Consider the following 21650-nt stretch of genomic DNA (forward strand, 5'->3'; position numbering starts at 1 on the left):
CAGTGTCTCAGTGGCTTGCTTTAAATGATATTACCATTTCACCTTGTGCAACAGATTTAAAGCCCTGCTGACTGTCTGGCATCAAGCTTGTCAGACTGCCAGCTGTTTTGCCAGGCTGTAGCGCCAAGATGCGTGAAAATGTCAACAATCTCAGGCTCATTAGCTTTTGGCTTTCCTGGCCTTTCTGTAATGACTGCAGTGCTGCATAAGCTAAACGTTGGTGGGTTTTTATTTACTCCTCTTGGTTACAGTGGAGACTACAGAGAGCTTTAAGGGAAACATTTGAAATAGTTGAAAGGGCCTTCTCTATTGATTTGTTAATGCCAATTATTGGCAAGAAAAGCTGCCTGCCAAGGTCTGCTTCCATGTAACAACTTCGAAATTATACAGGGTAGATATTTTGTTCTTTTCATCTTATTATCTTTTCCCTTCTATAGCATTGAAAGATATTTGTTGTTTTTAGTATGTTCAGATTATCCCTGTAAAACTGCCATGAACATTCCAGACTAAAACATCCCCAGACTTGTTATTTCTTTCTTTATGATTTTGTTGGTCACACAGAAGGTTGCTTGTCTTGGGAAATGGTTGCATGAGAAGACTGCACGACTTGGGGTCTTTAATAAAGGCAGCATGGACTTTGCCTGCATTTTGGAAATATGTTGATTTTCTAAATTTTTTTGTATACTTGTGGTGAAGAGGTTATTAAATTTATTAATATGAAATATGAATTATGAAAATAATTTTTATTACCAAACTATTAATAACCGATGAATCATCAACTTATATACATGTTCTAGTGCACGTTCGTGAAATAGATTCCACAACTGGCTTAGTGTTATGATTATAACGTAATTGAACTATCTATAAACCCTTTCTATATTTATATAACGAAGGGTGCAGTTCTGCCGCTTGGCCACTAGATGGAGACTCGGCGGGACGCGGGCGGCTTCTGGCTATACACAGCAATATTACAATCTTGCTATGCGTCAGCGCTTACTCTGCTAGACGCGGATACTTTGAACTGAGTGCTAGTGGGTGGAAAGCACGTGAACGATATTCAATTCCCTTCAGACAACAGGGATCGGTCCTGGTCGGGGTCGGTCCGTGGGGTCGGCCCTCTAAAGTCGGCTCGCACGGCAGGGCGGGACGACGGTGGCCGGTAGGTGGGCTCGAACGACGGAAGCAGGCGAAGCTACGGGGGTCGGCCCAACCACGGCGGTTCTCGGGGCTGATGCAAACAGCCTCGGGGAGAGAATGCAGCTGCGTTAGGCGGCGGATTCCTGTCTACCGAGCTTAAAGAAGCAACGGGACTCCCGCAGTGGTCCCGGGTTCGGTGCAGCACAGGCACGAACAATGCCCCAGTCTTCCCTGAGATTCACAGGGCTCAGAGCGGCACTCGGCGGCTCCTCTCCCGCTACGGCGGGGCTAGGCGTATGTGGACTCGGTTATCAATCGAGTCCCTTCTCCCCGGCAACTGGGCAGATCTTGCCCTCGGGGGTCAGTCCAGTCCTCCGGTGGCACGATGGGCTCTCCCGGTCGGCACGGCTGGCTGCAGCAACGCTGAGCTCCTCAGGCTCAGCGAAGGTCCTTCCTCTGGGTTTCTTCACTATGCAGATGCTTCCATATGCGTGCATGTATAACAGAAGCTAACAACAATAAGCTCAATGGCAAAGGCTGCAGCTCGAGAGTTACTCTCTCGAGCAAGCACAGAGACAAAGTAAATGAGGGAGCAACGTGTTTACCAACTGGGGTGATACTTATAGATTCCTCGAGGCTGGGCTTGACCAATGGGCACTCTCATAAGCAACTGGCTTCAGCCTATAGAAAGCGTGAAGCGAGACTTATGCCCATACTTGGTGTCAGCACGAGCGCTGCATGCGCTGGGTGCGTGCAAGCCTGGCTAATGCCTTGGCTTTTGTCTTCCTCCTAGAGGAGGGGGAACTTGCCCACATGCTGGGACAAGATTCAGTATCTGGGCATAATGTACCTTCACCACAATACTTCTAGCATGCAAATATGTAAAAGAACACTCCTTGAGGACAGCTTGCACTTAATCTGTGGCATTCATACAGATGCTGTGATAATGAAGCAACTAACTTTGTTTGGTATCCTGTTACCTTCTATTCTAATGTCAAAGTCTAAAGGATATGTCCAAATGAATTTAAAATACTTCTAATGTAGTTGCATGTCACTGTAGTGTTACAAACCTCTTTGTAAAAGCTGCTTCACCCTTAGGTGGTAATTCTCTAAATGCAAGTGTCTCTTCAGTTAACAGGAGTAATAGTAATAATGAAAAGCTCTGTTGTACCATCTTTTCTCACTGGGTCCAAACCAGTGTGAAAAATCTGATAATGCAAACTAGAAAGAAAATTTGGAATGATACATAAACTACCATATAAGTTAAAGGGAAATATTGTAGGTCTTTTTACAAATACACATTTTCTGGAGAGAAATATATATGTATGTTTGCGTCTTTACTCAGTATTTCAAGAAGCACATTAGCTGATGTAATTTTACAGAAGACAGGAATGCTGTCCTTATGGGAGGGCTCTAGTATTGTAATGAAATAAATGACTGCTTCCATCCCTTACCTCCAGAAAGTTGCCTTCTTTTGTGGGCAGTTTTAGTTTTACATCTAGAAAGAATGTCATCTTGTAATCTTTGTTAAGTAAGGCTTCTGAGATGTTTTGTTTTCATCCAGACCAGTTGAGCTTTGACTGAAAATCATTACGAAGTCATACCTGTTTGGTGCTGAAAAAGGAGCTGGTGATGTAAATCTCATTTCCAGTGGCTGGGTGTCAACACCAGGAAATTCCAAGTTGAAAATCATCACTAACATAATAGCTTCTTTAAGGGTTGCATTGAGGTTAGTTTTGATGATCTTGCTTTTGGAGATGCATTTTGTGACTTGTTTTCAGGAAGAGCTCTGGACGTAGTTCCTGAAATGTATTGGGTTACTCTGAAAGCAAATGGTAACATGGCACCACATGTACTGTGTGCTCTTGTTCTGAACACTTACTGTTTTCTTCCATTGAGTGTAGGAGCTGGATATGGTTTATTGCTCCACTTTGCTTGGGCTCTGTGGCTCAACAACTTGTTCGTGTAGTTCCGTAACAGTGCCACAGATACTGATGCTTAGTGTGCTGATGAAGACTGAAACACCTGAGGGCTGCTTGCAGCTGTACAGTTGTATTGCTGTAAATAGTGCTTTGTGCCGGTACATCATACTCAGAACAGGTCTGAGGTTTATGTAGTGGAGAGTTCAGCAGTGGTGAGCAGCAGGTGCCTGGGAATTAGCATAAGTACAGGACAAATGCGAAATAATGTTTTGTGGCTACTAGGAACAATGGTTCTGGGATTTTCTGACCCAAAAAGGGTATCTTCATGCTTTAATAGCTCTTGATGATGGACATGATCATGGGGTAAGATGTACAATGTAGCTATTCCAGAAACAGATGCAAATAGGTGTTCCTTTTGTATTTCCTCTCTGTAGGTGTTGCTTGATGCCTCTGTCAAGTGACTGCCTTATTCTTTGGGTTTTCTTAAGTCTGTCGCTCTGGGAAAAGGTCCAGGATTGTTTCAGATTTGCAAGACAGCAGTAGTTTTCCAATAGGTGGAGAAACCTGGATTGATTATGATGGAAAATACAATCAAGATTTTGGCCAGGAGGGTTGTAGCCCTCATTACTGAGAGTGGAAAATGGAAAGTAAAAGATGTCTTCTCATCATAGCACGAGGGAGCAGGAGAACTGCTGAGAGCTGGTGCAAACAGAATCTGAATGCTGAGAAAGAGTGCTGTGACCTCTTAGGTGCTCCTTGATAGTGCATGCCTTGTTGTGAGTCAGGGAGATGGCTCTGTCACCTTTCAGAACTTCTTTCTGTGCCTCTCCTGTGATGTATCTCAGACGCTATCCCATTGCTGCATCCCCTGCCCTGGATAGTTCCAGCCATGGCAAGAGAAACAGATGCTGTGTAGTGTCAGCCGTACAACTAGCAGAAAAGACCTCTGGAAACTAACTTGTCAAATACAATGGTAACCTCTCTTTAACAGCTCACTTTTAGAGTGAGGTTGGTTTAGTAATTTGTGATACTACCTTGAATCTCTTCTGGTACAAAATGCTACACTTGGTTTGGTGTATTTTAGTGAATTTAAAATGTAGTGCTGCAGTGTATTTTTCCTGGAACTAGAGGGAGCATTGGGAAACTTGTAACAGAGTACATTGCAGGTTTGAATAGATCCAACCTGGCAATACCTTCAATGCGTGTCTCTGGGAGGCTATTTCTCTGGTTCTGCCTTGCACTGTGGAGCAATGTAAGGAGGAAGCTTAGTGCCTCTAGCTGTGGTAGTTTTAGGCTATGCCTTTGAAATTTTGTTACAGATTTCAAGCAGAAAAGCAGACAAACGTAAATAAATCACTATTGGGTGTGAAAAGGAAAACCAAAGATTATTCTAAACAATTACATTGGAGAAATATCTGCTATAAGATTGACTGTACCAAAATGATCTTTTCCCTTCTGATCTCTCCTCTGCTCTCTTTGTGCTCTGAAGGGAGACTAATCTGCTTTTGCTTGACCTTGGCTGCGTTGTTTTGGTTAAGTCTAACTGCTACGTTTTCTCTGCTCCTTTCTCCCTTTTGGACAGGGGGTAGGGGTCAGAGGGACAGCTTCCCTGGTCTTCTCTGACCAGGGGTTTTTAAGTACATTGTTGATTGTAGATACCTGTAAAATATTGCAAATACTGTATATTTTGTACCTATTCGTTGCATTCCACTGTAGATTATAGTTTTGCTTGTAAATAACTGCTTTCATTTGCTTCCAGCCGAGCTGGTCTGGCAAAGTTAATGTTGGAGGGGGAAATTTCAACCCATCACACTAGCTCATTGGCACAGTTCACATTCCCTGTGGGCTGGGAAATGATCTTCCACAGGATATAGACACCAAGTGACTTCACAGCTCACTCATGGTGTAGTGGTAGAGATTTTGTATGGATTAGAACAAGTATCGCAGTTAATTTATTCTTGTGTCACATTGCTTGAGGTTGCTGTCCTCAAATGTGTTGAAAGGGGTATAGAAATATTCGTGCAGGATAACTTAAGATTTCTTAAACTAGCTGCCTGTTGACACCTAAAGGCAATTATGGCAAAGTAGTTGATGCATATTGGCAGGTAGCATAGAAATAAGCATTGGGGTTTGGGTTTTGTTTCTTTGGTTTGGTTGTGGTTTTGGTTTTGGTTTGTTTTGTGTTTTCCTGTTGTGTGTTATCTTTTCTTTGAACAAAATATCTTTTCTGTGTCCAAAAGGCACAATTAATGTTCACTAGGATTTGTATGAGATGCTTCTCTGTTTAAATTTGCTATTTTAGTCAGGAAACTGAGATATGCTCCATTATATTGACTGGCTGCACCAAGCCCTCCCCCCACCCCCAACAACACAACCTCAAAAAACCCAGAAAAGCCAAAAACCCAACCAAACAAATACCAACACCACCAACAACAAAAAAACCCCACCTAAACCAACCAACCAAAAAAATAAAAACCACAAAAAAAGAGAAACAACCCCCCCCAAAACCTCACCCCACACTCAACAAAACCCTGACAAACAAAATAAATCCCCAGGCTATAGATTTGTTTTATTCCCACTTCTTGTGGGAAGCAAAACCTCCTTTTCTTTTTTCCCTTTTTCTTGACAGGAAGCTGGTGCTGCAGGTTACTAAGTGGAAAAGGCAGAGCTTTGCTGATTGCTCTCAAGAGTCTCTCTATCTGTGTTTCTGATACTGTGGTTCTAATTTGTGTGGCTATTGACCTTTAATGAAATTTGTGAAAAATGAAAACTACATTTTTATGTCTTGTGACCAATGAGTTCCAAAGTCTTTTGAAAGATACTGGAGGAAGGCATGGAAGCTGGAACACGATGAAGTCAGAATATTCATCTGTGCCTATACCTATGATCCTTCTAGATCAGGGTCTACCTGGATGTCAGCAAGGCCTTTGACACTGTCCCCCACAGCAATCTCCTGGCCAAACTGTCAGCCTGTGGCTTGGACAGGAGCACTCTGTGCTGGGTTAGGAAGTGGCTGGAGGGCCAGGCCCAGAGAGTGGTGGTGAATGGTGCCACATCCAGCTGGCAGTCAGTCACTAGTGGTGTCCCCAGGGATCGGTGCTGGGCCCCATCCTGTTCAATAACTTTATTGATGATCTGGATGAGGGGATTGAGTCCATCATCACTAAATTTTCAGATGACACCAAGCTGGGGGCAGGTACTGATCTGTTAGAGGGTAGAAGGGCTCTGCAGAGGGACCTTGACAGGTTGGACAGATGGGCAAAGTCCAACGGCATGAGATTTAACACATCTAAGTGCTGGGTTCTACACAGTGGCCACAACAACCCCATGCAGTGCTACAGGCTGGGGTCAGAGTGGCTGGAGAGCAGCCAGGCAGAAAGAGACCTAGGGGTACTGATTGACAGCTGACTGAACATGAGCCAGCAGTGTGCCCAGGTGGCCAAGAAGGCCAATGGCATCCTGGCCTGTATCAGGAACAGTGAGGCCAGCAGGAGCAGGGAGGTCATTGTGCCCCTGTAAACTGCACTGGTCAGGCCACCCCTTGAGTCCAGTTCTGGGCCCTTCAGTTTAAGAAAGATGTTGAGTTGCTGGAACATGTCCAGAGAAGGGCAACAAAGCTGTTGAGGGGTTTGGAGCACAAGCCCTATGAGGAGAGGCTGAGGGAGCTGGGGTTGTTTAGCCTGGAGAAGAGGAGGCTCAGAGGAGACCTTATTGCTGTCTACAACTACCAGAAGGGAGGCTGTAGCCAGGTGGGGGCTGGTCTCTTCTCCCAGACAACCAGCACCAGAACAAGAGGACACAGTCTCAAGCTGTGCCAGAGGAGGTTTAGGCTGGATGTTAGGAAGAAGTTCTTCACAGAGTGATTGCCCATTGGAATGGGCTGCTCAGGGAGGTGATGGAATGTCTTTCACTGGAGGTGTTTAAGAAGAGACTGGATGAGGCACTGGGTGCCATGGTTTAGTTGATAAGATGGTGTTGGGTGCTGGGTTTGACTTAATGATCTCAAAGGTCTTTTTCAACCGGGTCAGGTCCTGTCCCATCCCATCCCATCCCATCCCATCCCATCCCATCCCATCCCATCCCATCCCATCCCATCCCATCCCATCCCATCCCATCCCATCCCATCCCATCCCATTCTTCAGAATAAGCCTACATGAAATCAAAGTAGTGTTGATGGCACCCTGAATTTTGTCTGTGTTTCATGAGAGTTGTAGCACTTCTCAGAAACATAACTTTCCAAAGCTTACTTTAATGAGAACCTGAAGAGCTGGTATGCACATAATTAGAAAGCTGAGGCTGGAGCAGCATCAGCTTCTATCACCTTTGCTTTATGACACATTTTCATTTCTTGATCTTGTCTGTGGGAGTCAGTCTTTTGTAGGCTAGTTGATTTGAATGGTTATGAGGATAGTAGTAGACTTCTTAAAAGTGGAGCAATGCAAACAGGAAATTTAAACCCACAAAATGTGATGACCATGGCTTTTAGAATTAAATCTGAAGTACAGCAGAGATTATATTTAGAGCCACACTACCTACAAACTACCTGCTGCTGAAAAAATAAGGGCAGCTCATAATAATTGAAGGCAATGATTGAGTTGGCTCATCCTGTTCAAATTTAAAACAAAAGAAGAATTCATAGTTTCACTCATTAGTTTAAAAGCATGTGTGATCTTCAGTTAATAAAGCAGATCAGCAGAGCTAGTATATTTGGGATATCAGTTGTGAAGTTCTACTTTAAATATGACTGTTTGTTGGGATAAGAGGATGGGCAGAGATCTCCCAAGTTTCCTGTGTAGACTTAGCTAGAATGAACATTAGGCGTGTCTTTGATGTGTGGTTCATCTGATGACCACAGCAGTTTGGTTCTTCTTGTAGGGTCTATGCTTATTAACAGCATAGATAGAGACAATGCCACATGTTCCTCCTGGCTGCCCTGGTCCTGGGTTTGCTAGATGGGCCTTGGCCTTGTAGAGGATGAGGTAATCCGTTCTTGTATTTCTGTTCAGTGCAAGAGAGAAAGCTCTTCATTTAATAAGGATGGCTTCTTATCTTCTGTGAAAGTTGTGGCAATTGTGTCAGGTCACATGCTGTGTAGCCACAGGGCAAGGGAAAGCAAAAAGACACTCAGCAATTTCTTTTTATGATGTTGCTAAGTCCTGTCAGTGACAGAAGGCTACCCAAAGCAGCTGCAAGGCTTTGCAGAATCACAGAAGTACATACAGAAACCTTCTAGAGCTAAAATCCAAAAAGTGGAAAATTGCAGCTAGGTAATCTCAAGCCTCTGCAACTGAGATTCTGTACATCCATTTTAAATTGTGCAGAATGACTTAGAAGAATGGCCATCCTACAGCATATCAAGTGTCCATTTGCACAGCAGCTGTGAATGGATGTAGTAATGAGTGTATAGATAAATGTAAAGAAGAAAGAGTAAGCCTATGCTGATGCTTCTTTATCCATCTGTCTTTGGGTCAGGGGACTTCCTGAGCTGACTGTATCCTCAGTGGCAGTGCTTCCATGTCTGATGGATTTTGATTTCACAAATTATTGCAGTTTTGCTTGAACCCCTGTAAAGTTCTTGTACTTGTTGCACTGGTCATCAAGGAGTCTATCATCAGTAAATTTGCAGATGACACCAAGCTGGGGGCAGGAGTTGATCTGCTAGAGGGTAGAGAGGCTTTGCAGAGGGACCTCGACAGGCTGGACAGATGGGCAGAGTCCAACGGCATGAGATTTAACACATCCAAGTGCCGGGTTCTGCACATTGGCCACAACAACCCCATGCAGTGCTACAGGCTGGGGTCAGAGTGGCTGGAGAGCTGCCAGGTAGAGAGGGACCTGGGGGTACTGGTCGATGGTAGGCAGAACATCAGCCTGCAGTGTGCCCAGGCAGCCAGGAGGGCCAATGGCATCCTGGCCATTATCAGGAAGAGTGTGGCCAGCAGGAGCAGGGAGGTCATTCTGCCCCTGTACACTGCACTGGTTAGGCCACACCGTGAGTCCGGTGTCCAGTTCTGGGCCACTCAGTTTAGGAAGGATGTTGACTTGCTGGAATGAGTCCGGAGAAGGGCAACAAAGTTGGTGAGGGGTTTGGAACACAAGCCCTATGAAGAAAGGCGGAGGGAGCTGAGGTTGCTTAGCCTGGAGAAGAGGAGGCTCAGAGGAGACCTTAAGGGAGATTGTAGACAGGCGGAGGTTGGTCTCTTCTCCCAGGCAGCCAGCACCAGAACAAGAGGACACAGTATCAAGATGTGCCAGGAGTGGTTTAGGCTGGAGGTTAGGAAGAAATTTACACAGAGAGAGTGATTGCCCATTGGAATATGATGCCTGGGGAGGTGGTGGAGTCACCATCATTGGAGATGTTTTGGAGGAGATTTGATAAGGTGCTTGGTTGCATTGTTGGATGCGATGATCTCAAAGGTCTCTCCCAACCTGCTCTGCTCTATTCTATTCTATTCTATTCTAATTCTATTCTATTCTATTCCTCTCTTCATAGGGATTGTGCTCGAGGCCTCTCCCTAGCCTTGTTGTCCTTCTCTGAACACGTTCAAGAGTCTCATACAGGGGAAAAAAGCAGAGATGTTATTAGACATCGGCTTTCAGCATTTGCAGTATTGGGAATTCCTCACACAATCAAATCTGATGATGGTCCTGGATGTATTGCTCAGAAAACTCAAGAATTGTGAAACCAATGGGGCATAACACAGTTAACTGGTATCCCACATTCCCCTACAGGTCAAGCAATTGTGGACCCCACTCACCTTCCATTAAAAGAATTGTTAGAAAAACAAAAAGGGGGAATGCTTGGGGAAGCTCCTCAGAACAGGCTCAATAAAGCATTACATGTATTCCATTTTCTTTCTCTTACAAAAGCAGAAATGTCAGTCATTTCTTCTTATTTTGCTTCACTGCAGTCTGAAGATCTTACAGCGAGTCCCCAGAAAGCCAAGGTCTACATAAAGTCTCTGCATGATGGTAAATGGGAAGGACCTTGTCATTTATTAACATGGGGAAAGGGATATGCTTGTGTTTTAACAGATTCAGGACTGGCAGCAGTGATTCAGGTGTGAGATTGCGCTACGGCACCCTTGCCCATGCGCTATAGTTCCTTCTAAAAGCCCTTCAAGTAGTTCCTTATAATTGTATTAAAAATTGTTCCTTATGAGAGCACTAAGTTTCATTTAAATCTCACAGTTCCCTATAGTTACTTAGAGAAATACCAAGAATAATTCCTTATGAAAGCACTTAAAAGTCATTCCTTACAAGTCTACTAAACATCGTTCCCTGACACCGACATTAAGCATCTGTGGACACTTTGGACACATACTCCCTTTTTATGTTTCATGAGGCCTTTAAAGGAGGAGCATCCTGAGTCCACTCCAACTTGGGAAGCAAAAATGAGCTCTCCAAAGGGGCGTTTGAAACAACACCTTGGCACTGCTACAAACCCAGCTCCACCTCTCACCTTCCTCTTTTCAAGAGGCTTGCCAGAAGGGTTTTTTGGTGTCATCTTCAAGGGCTGTCTCTGTGCATGGGGCTGTTGTTTGGCCTCTCCCATCTCCTGCTGATTGCCTTCTTCAAGGAGCTGAGGACCACTAGAGAGTGAGAGGAGAAAAGAAGGGAAGTGTTGGAGAAGTACACCTCTGATTCACAGGCAAAATCCAGCCTCCCAGCCTCATTCTCTTCTAATTGGAACTTTCCATGCCAGCCCCGAAAACTAAAGGAGTATAAAGCAACTCGAGAGAAACTGGCAGCCCTTACTCACCCACCCCACATACAGAAAACAGTTTCATCTTCCTCCTGATTTGGTCGAGCCAGAAGTTTGGGAACATACCTGTGCCATGGAGCAGCAAGCGAGCATGGTGGCTTTTCAACTACCTGCTTTGGGCACAGAAACAAAGGGGAGAGGGGGAGGAAAGGTTAGCTGAAGGATCTCAGCACAACAGAAGCAGGTGTTTAAAGGCAGGTCTGTGGGCCTAGCATACAAAATAGCTCCAACTGACTTGGTCATCATGGCCATCTTCACTGTCTCTGGGATGCAGGTCCTCCTCCAGCATTCTGAAAGACAACCAGAAGACAAGGATCTGCCAAGGCAGGCACAGTTTCAGGCAGCAGACCTTCACAAAGAATTGGTGCATGCTGTCCAAGAAAAAACAAACCTCCCACATCTTTTTTGACCATTCCCCACACTCTGGCTGCTAACCCCTCTCACTGCCAGACGGAACCACAGCATGCCAAAACCAACAAATTTGAAAATAGCTCCTGTTTAAAGAACAAAATTCTGCTTGAACTTTGGTCCAAGACTCTAGAAGGAAGAGGGCCCCAGGAGGCCTGCTTCATATGCAAACATCACAGACCCTGCCCTGATTCAGAGCCAAGGAATCCCCCCTAATGCATCCTGATCCTTCCCCCTCCCAAAGCCACAACAGGGCTAAAAGGGGGGCTCAGCTTCAGTGACAAAGAGGGAGGAAACATCTCCACAATTCAATCTATTGTTACCACACTGTAATACCCCTTCAGACAGCTACATGTCAGTCCCTGCCTCTCAGCTGTGAGTAGCCAAGAGCACAGCAAAGCTCTTTGCACAGTAGCACAGTATCACTAAGGTTGGAAGAGCTCTCGAGGATCTTCGAGTCCAACCTGTCACCGCAGACCTCATTACTAGACCATGGCACCAGTTGCCACATCCAATCCCCTCTTGAACACCTCCAGGGATGGTGACTCCACCACCTCCCTGGGCAGCCCATTCCAATGACAAATGACTCTCTCGGTAAAGAACTTTCTCCTCACCTCGAGCCTAAACCTCCCCTGGTGCAGCTTGAGACTGTGTCCCCTTGTTCTCGTGCTGTTTGCCAGGGAGAAGAGACCAACCCCTTCCTGGCTACAACCACCTTTCAGGTCGTTGTAGAGAGCAATGAGGTCACCCCTGAGCCTCCTCTTCTCTAGGCTAAACAATCCCAGCTCCCTCAGCCTCTCCTCATAGGGCTTGTGCTCCAGACCTCTCACCAGCCTTGTTGCCCTTCTCTGGACATGTTCAAGCGTCCCAGTGTCCTTCTTAAACTGAGGGGCCCAGAACTGGACACAGGACTCAAGGTGCGGCCTAACCAATGCAGAGTACAGGGGCAGAATGACTTCCCTGCTCCTGCTGGCCACACTATTCCTAATGCAGGCCAGGATGCCATTGGCCTTCTTGGCCACCTGGGCACACTGCTGGCTCATGTTTAGGCAGCTGTCAATCAGCACCCCCAGGTCCCTCTCTGTTTGGGAGCTCTCCAGCCACTCCGATCCCAGCCTGTAGCTCTGCATGGGGGTGCTGTAGCGAAAGTGCAGCACCTGGCACTCGGACTCGTTGAAAGCAGGATTCTTATTTGTGCAATGCAAATTGCCAGATATTCTCCAGAAGGAGCAAGCTGGTGGGGAAGAAGGAGGAGCAAAAGAAAGACTGGATTCTGGGAATAGTAGACTGCTCACTGAGACTATCCCACACTCCCAGCCAGTGAGGGAGCCCCTACATGGTGCTGGAACAGGATGAAAAGGGTAGTTCGAGAGAGCTTAAAGATTCCCATTTCTAGGCTCACTGTTTGACACTGCCCAGCACAGCATCCTGCTCCCTAAATGGGAAGGATCTGGATTTGATGGACCACTTGGTGGGTAAGGAGTTGGCTAGGTGGCCTCTCTCAAAGAGTTGCAGTCAATGGCTCAGTGTCCAGATGGAGACCTGTGACAAGTGGAGTCCCTCAGGGATCTGTCCTGGGAGTGCTGCTGGGTAAGATCTTTGTCAGTGGCATTGAGTGCATGTTCAGCACATTTGCCAACAACACCAAGCTGTGTGGTGTGGTTGACACAGGAAGGGATGGCCTCCAGAGGCACTCACCCGGGCTGGAGAGGTAGGCCCATGCCAGCCTCATGAAGTTCAACAAGGCAAAGCGCAAGGTCCTGCACCTGGCTCAGGGCAATGCCAACAACAAATACAGGCTGGGTGGATTGAGAGCAGCCTTGCAGAGAAGGACTTGGGCTGCTGGTGGGCCAAGCACTTGATATGAGCCACCAAAGCGTGCTGGTAGCCACAAAAGCCAACCGTGTCCTGGGCTGCATCAAGATACATGGCCAGCACCTCAAGGCAGGGATTCTGCCCCTCTACTCTGCTATGGGGAGACCTCACCTAGAGAACACATCCAGCTCTGGAGACACCAACATCAGAAGGATATGGATCTGTTGGAGATGGTCCAGAGGAGGGAAGTTCTTTACTCTGATCATGGTGAGACACTGGAATGGGACGCCCAGCAAAGTTGTGGATGTGTTAAAGATCAGGCTGGAGGAGGCTTTGAGCAATCTGGTCTTGTGGGAGGCATCCCTGCCCATGGCAGGGGGTTTGGAACCAGATGATCCAACTCAAGTCATTCTAGGATTCTATGAAAACATGCAGCTGTGTGCTGCTGCTGCTGCTCTTCCCTCCCACTGTGTGTGTCTCAGGGTGAGCCAAGGCAGGACCAGCTGCTTTGTGCCTCTGACCAGCGTGTGGCCCTGCTTTTCTGGATGGCTCAGTGCTACCCTGTCTGGGGAGGAAACTTCAGCCCCTCAGGACCTCTTTATTGCTCTGGGATTGGGGCTTAAGCTAAGGGGACCTTTGCTCTTGACTTGGGTAATGGTCTCCTCTTTGCCTCAGCTTGCAGAACTTTCTCCTGTCACTGCTCTCAGCTTCCCTCTAGCTTCTGAAGCTGTGCTCAGGATCCCCAAAGCACAGCAGGGCCATGTGGCCTGTGCCTTGCCTTTGCTTTCCAGAAATCTGCTGCATCTTGGTACATCTGCAGACAGCTCTTGCAGAAGGTGAGCCTTGCCTCCTGACCGTGCCTCATCCTGCTCCTTGGGGCCTCCCAAGCAGGGCACAAAGTCCCATCCCCAGTGCCACGCAAACCATCCAGTACCTTGCCTCCTTCTGCACAGCCCTGATAATGCTCCTTCTTCTTGCTTGTGTTTCCAGGTGGAGGTCTCAGGATTTGGGACATTTGCACTTCTGCTGGCACACGCTATGGTGGGAGAGGACAAGGTTACACCTGTGGACAGCCATGCAGCTTCCTGGAGAAATTTACAGTCTCAGGGGTGCAAGAAAAGCTCCTACTCCAGTATGAACCAATTTGAAGACTCATCTGGAGCTCACAGTAATCCACAGGCACTGCTGGTGTACGAATTTCTGTTTCTTTCTCAACACATATCCCCTGTAGCTCTTCTACTAGAGGTCATCTCACACAAATCCTGTAGTGTACCCATGAATCTGGAACGACACACATTTCTTATGGCAGGATTTCTGTTAACTGGAATACACTATCAGGGAGGCATCCCTTAGCTGCCATACAGTCTCTCTCTGTGCAAGGACAGAGACAGAACTCTTATCAGTGTTTTACTAAGCACTGCTTGACTTTTACTTCCTTTCTGGCAAAAAGTCACTGCTCCGTGATGCTTACAACTCAGCCACGCACACAAAATCACAAGAGACATGGCAAAGCCAGGGAAAAATAGAGTGATGTTGCCATTGCAGCACTGCACAGTACAACAGCAAGGTAATTCAGGTTATGAAGCACATCTTCCATCGCATACAAACATGAGGACATTAGTCTTCTATTCCACACGTGACTGGCTCCACAGTGCCTGAGGTACAGCTTGTACACTTAACTCTGCTCATTACTTGCAAAGATGCTCATACAATAAAAGAAAGTCAGTGATTGCTTTCCAGTTGAGCGCCACTGGAAACACAAACTTTAGAATCTAAAACCCATCAGCTGCAGAAAAAAAATATGCATTTGGCATAACAAGAGACACTGTGGGCTTATTTGAGAGTTAAAACATACAACAAAGGGGAATTAAAGCAGCCTAATACAAAACCTAGTACAAAAATGTATTCCCCTTGAGGAAAAAAAAAGGATCTGCATGACCTCTTTGATCTTTCCTTTACCATTTGAATCTCTGTCTTCAGAACTTTCTATTATTTGGCAGTTTCACTCTCCTGTCTTAGGTGTGAATGTCCAGGAAGCAGGAACGTTCCTCTTTTCAGAAGCAGATTTGGCCACAAGAACTCTCTCTCCTTCATTTTCTGTCCCAGACTTCCTTTCATCCCCATTTTCCTCTTGTTCTTCATGGACTTTTTCATTTTCTTCTGCAGAATACTTCTGCATGGACTCCGCTTCAACAATCCATGTTGGAAACATCTTTCGGCTCAGGCTTCCTGAGTTTCTACTTCACTTTGGTCTTCTGGAACTTCATTTAGTTCATTTAACTGAATTGCTGCAATACTTGAAGACGTCTATGTTTCCTTCTATGTTTCCTTCTTGACATATCTAGGAAGAGATACCAGAGAAAGTAAACCAAAACATTCTGAAAACAGTTCTTCCTGTTCGTTAATAAACACTTCTGTTACCTAAAGCATGAGGAGAAAAGGCATTTCAGATCTAAGGCCACACACGTTCATATTGTAATCCAAAAGATGAGTACCTGAATAAATGAAACTGAATAACTGGATAAGACAAACTGCAAAAAGAGATCCTTTTGGCCTTAAAAGGCTAGATTTTTCACAAGCCAGCATAGCAAATTAAAATATCTCCTCTAAGGAACACTTCTAGAGTTGAAGCTCAATGAAGGCACAATGTGATACTAGAGTTAAAGCTCAAGGAAGGGACAATGTCATACACTGTCAAAGAGGTGACATCCACCACCTTTGAGGCTGCTCTGCTTCACTCTGCTCTACTTTGAATCTTTACAGCAGGTGTAGAGGGAACAGGCAGGGTTCAACAGGAAAGTGTGGGCCTTTTGGTAAGGCTTGCTTGTTCGGTCGTTTGGGTTGTTGTTGGGATTTTTGTGGTTGGTGTTTTGGTTTTGTGTGTGCGTTGCTCGTGTCTGTTTGGTTTTCAATTAATTGAAATGAGGTGTCTGAAGTCGCATCCTTTGAAGTTGTAGTCCATTTTTAAGTCTCTACTAGCAAAATGTACAGATGAAATGTCAGGAATTATGTTAGAAGGCATTTACTAGCAATACACAAAACTTCTGTAGAAAGTTAAGCCCCTTCAAAGCACTCAATAATAAACACATCTAGGTAAGTCTCCTCCCCACTAGTAACTGAGACAAAATCATCACAGCAGCATAGTCACATTTCCAACATCTTCCTTTGATGCACACCCTCAGATACGTAAAAAGCTAAGCATCTGCTCTTGATGAATTTTGTGAAGGAATTCAGAGATAAACGGGTTTCCAAGTTACTTCAACAGAATTGTAACTAAGCCTTTTAATTTGTAGAGCTTTCACCAATATGAAAAAAAGAAATGGAAATGTTTATTACAGAATTTACAGTTAAAATAACAATTCATGATTGACAGTGTGAGCGGTGTGCTTTTTCAATAAAAGTATCTTTCACCTTTCAGATGTTTTTTCCCCATTTATGTTTCAAGCACTGGATATTCTTGACTACGTACTTACCTAACCATCTTGACTCACCTGACTTACACTCTGAAGTACATTTATGCATCTACCTAATAAGCATAACTGTGTCAGAGGGGAAAAAAAGTTGGGTCAAACTCCATTTCTGTACTCAGAAAACATTTCAGGCAAATGCTTTCAGCATTCCTTTGTCTAAGCAGAGCTTCGATAGACCTGGTTAGGGTGCCTGAGCAGTAACAGGATGAACGTGCTTAGACATGCACAGTACTCCAGTGCTTAAAGGATTTCTATGTTAATACGAAATGTAATGAAAAAGTAAAGTCAGAATGGTATTGACAGAAAAACATCTTTTGGGAGATCTGGCACACATCAGATGTTGCAAGCAGCAAAATGGGGGCAACTGTTGGACTGTTCCACAGCAGTGTTGTTTAAAGTAGCTTTCAATGTAGCTCCAACAGATTCCCACCACAAATGGATATGTGGAAAATACTATACACAGTGCTCTTCTTTGAGCTTCTCACATCAACCAGTGAAAGGAGAGCTTGGATAAGAAAACTAAACCACAGAGAACAGGCTAATGAAGAACTACCTGTCAGTCAAACTCTTTTATGAAATTGGAGTACATGAAGCCAAACTACCAAAACAAACCAGCAAAAGAAAACTCCGTAAGAATACGGTGACATTTTCACTTTGACTCAGGTAGAGACATTTCTATACAGGCAGAAAGAGATCTGAATCTCTGCCTGATCTCTACACTACTGAGGGGTAAGAGAGCTCCTGAAGAGTCTCACCACTCAGCAGATGTGGTGATGTGCCTGGTAAAATGAGCCAAAGCCAAGTCCGTCTGGAACACAGGCTGAGCAAACAAAAACCTAGGTGACACTCGAAGCCTGCTTACAATTCATCATTTCAAGTACGCTTCAGAAGAGGCTCTTTAGGCTGCCTGAGGAGCTACTCACTGAGCAGTACTCACTGCCTCTCACTATACCAAAGGATCCACTGGACAAGGTCACATGCTTTGGAAGAACGAACACAAGCCATTGCCTACACTGACCTCCATCACGGAGGACATGCGTCTATTGCATGAGGAACGTGGCAACAGTTCTTTTGCATATGAACTACATCTGCACAGCCAGATTGCTTGCATGACAGCAGTACACTAAACATGTGTAAGCTTTGTATTTCTTTTAGGCAGCCATTCTAACTGTTGCATCTTGGAATCATCTATTCGCTTCCCAGCAATCCTGCTTTCCCAGCAGGAAACACATTGGTGAAGAGCATTATACTGTTAGAGATCTACTACACCACAAACAATATTGTTGTACCTTTGCTGCCTGAAGCCCTAGAGCCCAAACCAAGCTCCACAGGTCAGGAGATTTTCTGGACAGCACAGCTACAGAACGTGAGAAAAATGACCAACCCAGCAGTGAGAAGAACAATCTCCACAGTCAATTTTGGGAAAAGAACATAAATAGAGTAGGTTAAGGGGACAAAATGCAGGCAGGGTTTAAGTCTTTATCACAGGACTTTAACACACCAGTTCCCATTTGGTTGCTGCTGCAGAATTTGCTACGAATTCAGTTCAACGTTCTCGGAAAGGAGAAGAGCCGGAGGAGGACCAGATAGGGCAACACAAACCCATTCCCCAGCACTGCCCTTAGGCGACTGTGGGCGCCTGCAGGCGGTGAGAGCGGCGCGACAGGCCCCGCCTGTCACAGGGGCCCTAGCGCTGCCCGCCAGGCCGCGGGCTACTCGTCCGCAGCGCCCCGCTCCGCCCACTGCCCTTAGTGCAGCTCGATCCGTGCCCCGCGGCCCACCCGAGCAGTCCAGGGAGGGGCAGGCTGCGGGAAGACGAGACGCCATAGGCGCTCGAGGGGCTGTCGCCTGCCCTGCAAGGCAGCAGGTGGCCAACAATCCAGCCAAGGGCTTGGGCAGCAGCTTCCTGCTGAGTGTGTGTGCGTGTGCGTGCCGGACACGGGGTCCTGGTGCTGGTGATAGTGGTGCTGGGGCTTGACCTCTCTACTCTTTTATGAAGAACAATTCATTGCTGCTCATTAAGGACGTATCTGGCCATTTCAGTGGATGCCTGACTTGAAGTGCTTCAGAAGGGATGTTTGGGTCTTTCTCTCTAGGGGTCCTTTACACTCTTCCTTGAGTGCACACAACTCCAGGAGGGAGAGAGAGCTTGCAGCAAAGGATAGGCAGTGGTGAAATGAGAAACACATAAGCTCTGACTGTCTTTTCCATCCTCTGTAGTGATGAACAGAAAATTCTCATTAACAGAATAACAGCGTTGATAAGAATTTTCCGCTTGTTAGCTGAAATGCAGGGAGGGGGAGAGGGGTTGGCAGACAGCCTTTGCATAGGTAAGGAATAACAGGATTTTTCAGTGATTTACTTCTGTGAGTCTTGGACAAGATGGTCTTTTGTATAAGATAAAGGACACCTGGATGCTATGTATACTTCTGCTATGTTTAGATAGACAACCTTTGTATAGATAGGAAGCATCTGGACTTTTCTGTGAAATATTAACATACCTCTGTCATTACAGACAGACAACTTTTTGTATAAAAGTTTGCCCAAAACTCTCTGAAGGTACACAGGTCTTTTGAAATTACTCTACCCGTGTCAGGCTCCAGAATAGAAGCAGGATACAAGAAACTTACTGAGTCTCTTATGTGTCTTTCTCTAAGTCAATTTGGCGACCGTGGCAGGACGACTCTGTTTGGCTGCAGGACCTGCTGAGGAGCCGGACCTCTCAGGGCCCGCCGAGAAATTCTCGAAGAGAGCTCCGCTGCTCATCAGATCGCTGCAGGAACAGACAAGACTGCCAGCAAAGAGAAGGTATGCTTCTATAAAAGGGGTAACTCCGTGAGGGGATGCCCTGCGCGGGAGAGAGGCATTTATTGTACCTGTAGGTAAAAGAGCTCTTGGGTTGGGACCAGGGGGGTCCCAAAGGTAACTATAAGCATTGTTTATGTATTATGAACATTGTTTGTAGTGTGGGACCAGGGGGGTCCCAAAGGGAATGATAAGTATTGTTTAAGTGTGTGAGGGGCCAAGAGGGTCCCTAAAGAACATAAAGTACTAGAGGTTTTGAATGTGTGGCTGAGTGTGTGTGGCCAATAACTGTGTGCTAAGGACCGGTCATAATTGTTGTAGTTGTATTTGTATTTGTTTTGTGTTCTGTGTGCTGTAAAAAGAAAGTACTGTGTTGTATTGTGTAAAATGGGAGGGAGACAAAGTAGTGAGATCCCAAGACATAGTCCACTTGGTCGTATACTTGCCCACTGGGGGGAAATTGGAGGCCTCCCCCAGGAGGGTCAACAAATCAAAAGGCTCTAATCAAATTTTGTACCTGGTTGGTGGCCATTATATAAATTAGATGGTGGAGAGAAATGGCCTGTAAACGGGAGTCTGGAGTATGATACTTTACTGCAATTGATGTTGTTTTTAAGAAGAGAAAAGAAATGGGATGAGACAATATATGCTGATATGTTTTTCTATCTCCGAGAGCATCCAGAGTTTCAAAGGGACTGTGGTATTAGAGCTCCCTCTGATCCAATGGTTTTGGCCCTTGAAAAAGAAAACAAGGCCAAGAATAAGAGGCAGACACAGTTGAAAAGGTGTTGCTCTGCGTGTAGCATAGGGCAGAGGTGTCTTAAACTTGAGGAATTAAAAGACCTGCCTGAATTTTATCAATCTCCAGGAAAATTGCAAGAGGTAGTGACAGAAAGTTCGGAAAATAATGTAGGAAGTTCTGGGAGTGGCAGCAATTCAGAGAGTGATACTGGAGTCAGTTCCCAGAGCTATGCTCAGGGAAGCCCAGTGGCAAGAAGGACCCGAGGACAGCAAGCAAATGCCCCGGCTTCCCGGGTACTCATTCAAGCCCCCCCTGCGACAAGCAGTAGGGCCTGAGGGGGACCCAGTCTGGATTAAGGTGCCTTTTACAAGTCATGATTTGGATAGTTGGAGAGAAAAGGCTAAAAATTATCATAACGATCCCACAGGGACGGCTACACATTTTCGATTCATGGTTAGGCAGCACAATCCAGACTGGGACGATATCCAGTTATTATTAGAGCCAATGACTGAAACAGAAGAATAATGAATTGAAAAACATGGACTGGAGCTAGCAACAGAAAGAATTCAAACCCTGGGAGGGGGGGCAAACCCTGGAGATGTATTTCCATTCCAAAATCCGGAATGGAATACGAACAATGCCCTGCAAAGGACTAGATTGGAGGAATACCGGGAGTTTGTAGCCAGGGGAATAGAAAAAGCCATTCCAAAAGCAATTAACTGGTCTGTGTTATACTCAGTCAGACAAGGACCTGGTGAATCACCCTCAGAATTCTTAGATAAGCTGAGGGAAGTCATGAGGAAAACACCTCTCTTGACCCCAGATCAGAAGGAGGTATACAACAACTGGTATCCCTATTTATTGGGCAATCTGCTAGTGATATCAGAAAGAAGTTGCAAAAGTTGTCACCCCCGCAGGGAAGGGATTTAGAGGCACTTTTGGATGTAGCATGGAGAGTATTTTCTAACAGGGAAGAAGAAAATAGGAGAAAAGAGAAGAGAATGTTGGTAGCAGCATTGCAGGAAAGTGAGGAGACTAAAGGGACTAATAGAGTGCGGTTGGAAAAGGATCAGTGTGCGATTTGCAAAAAGAAGGGACACTGGAAAAGAGAATGTCCAGAGGAGACAAAGAAAAATAGAATACAGGCACAACTAGAAGAGGACCGGAGGAGACTATAAATACCCTAGCAGATCCTCTGGTTATAATGAAGCTAGGGGAACAAGAAAATAAACTGGAATTCCTAGTGGACACGGGAGCAACCTTTTCAGTCTTAAATCAAGCACTGCTGCCTTTGGATGAGAGCTATGTTTCTGTGGTAGGGGCTACAGGTCAAACTGAGAAGGCATATTTTTTTAAACCTCTTAAATATAAATATAGTAAAACTTGGGGCTTACATAAGTTTTTTTATATGCCAACTGCCTCAAAGTCATTGCTGGGGAGGGATTTGTTAGAAGCATTGGAAGCTGAAATTAAATTTAATAAGGGGAAGGTAGAATTTAGAGTAAGGGAGGAAGGATTGAGGTTTTAAGTCTTGCATTAATGAGCCCTCAACAAGAGAAAAACAGAATAAGAGAAAGCATAAAAGT

The 21650-nt window shown here is 45.5% G+C and overlaps 1 protein-coding gene across 7 annotated transcripts in view; it reads right to left on the bottom strand.

Moving 5' to 3' along the window:
- Positions 1–7288: 7288 nt before the first annotated feature.
- The window catches only part of LOC137458966 (tRNA-uridine aminocarboxypropyltransferase 2-like), a 61179-nt gene continuing 46817 nt past the window's right edge, over positions 7289–21650 (bottom strand). For 3 of the 7 annotated variants that reach the window (XR_010992027.1, XM_068170254.1, XM_068170258.1), the window contains 4 exons: positions 13982–15388; positions 11060–11114; positions 10891–10934; positions 7289–10651 (listed from right to left, as the gene is read on the bottom strand). Coding sequence is in view for 2 of the 7 variants with exons in the window: in XM_068170254.1 (XP_068026355.1) it covers positions 15324–15388 (65 nt within the window). In the remaining 5 variants the exon portion in view is untranslated. Of the gene's footprint in view, positions 10652–10890; positions 10938–11059; positions 11115–13981; positions 15389–21650 lie in introns of all 7 variants that reach the window. The other 4 variants (XR_010992024.1, XR_010992026.1, XR_010992028.1 and 1 more) reach the window with 4 other exon arrangements.

Source organism: Melanerpes formicivorus, unplaced genomic scaffold (genome assembly GCF_026170545.1).
Source record: "Melanerpes formicivorus ecotype bairdi unplaced genomic scaffold, bMelFor1.0.p_v2 SCAF_302, whole genome shotgun sequence".
NCBI lineage: Eukaryota > Metazoa > Chordata > Aves > Piciformes > Picidae > Melanerpes > Melanerpes formicivorus.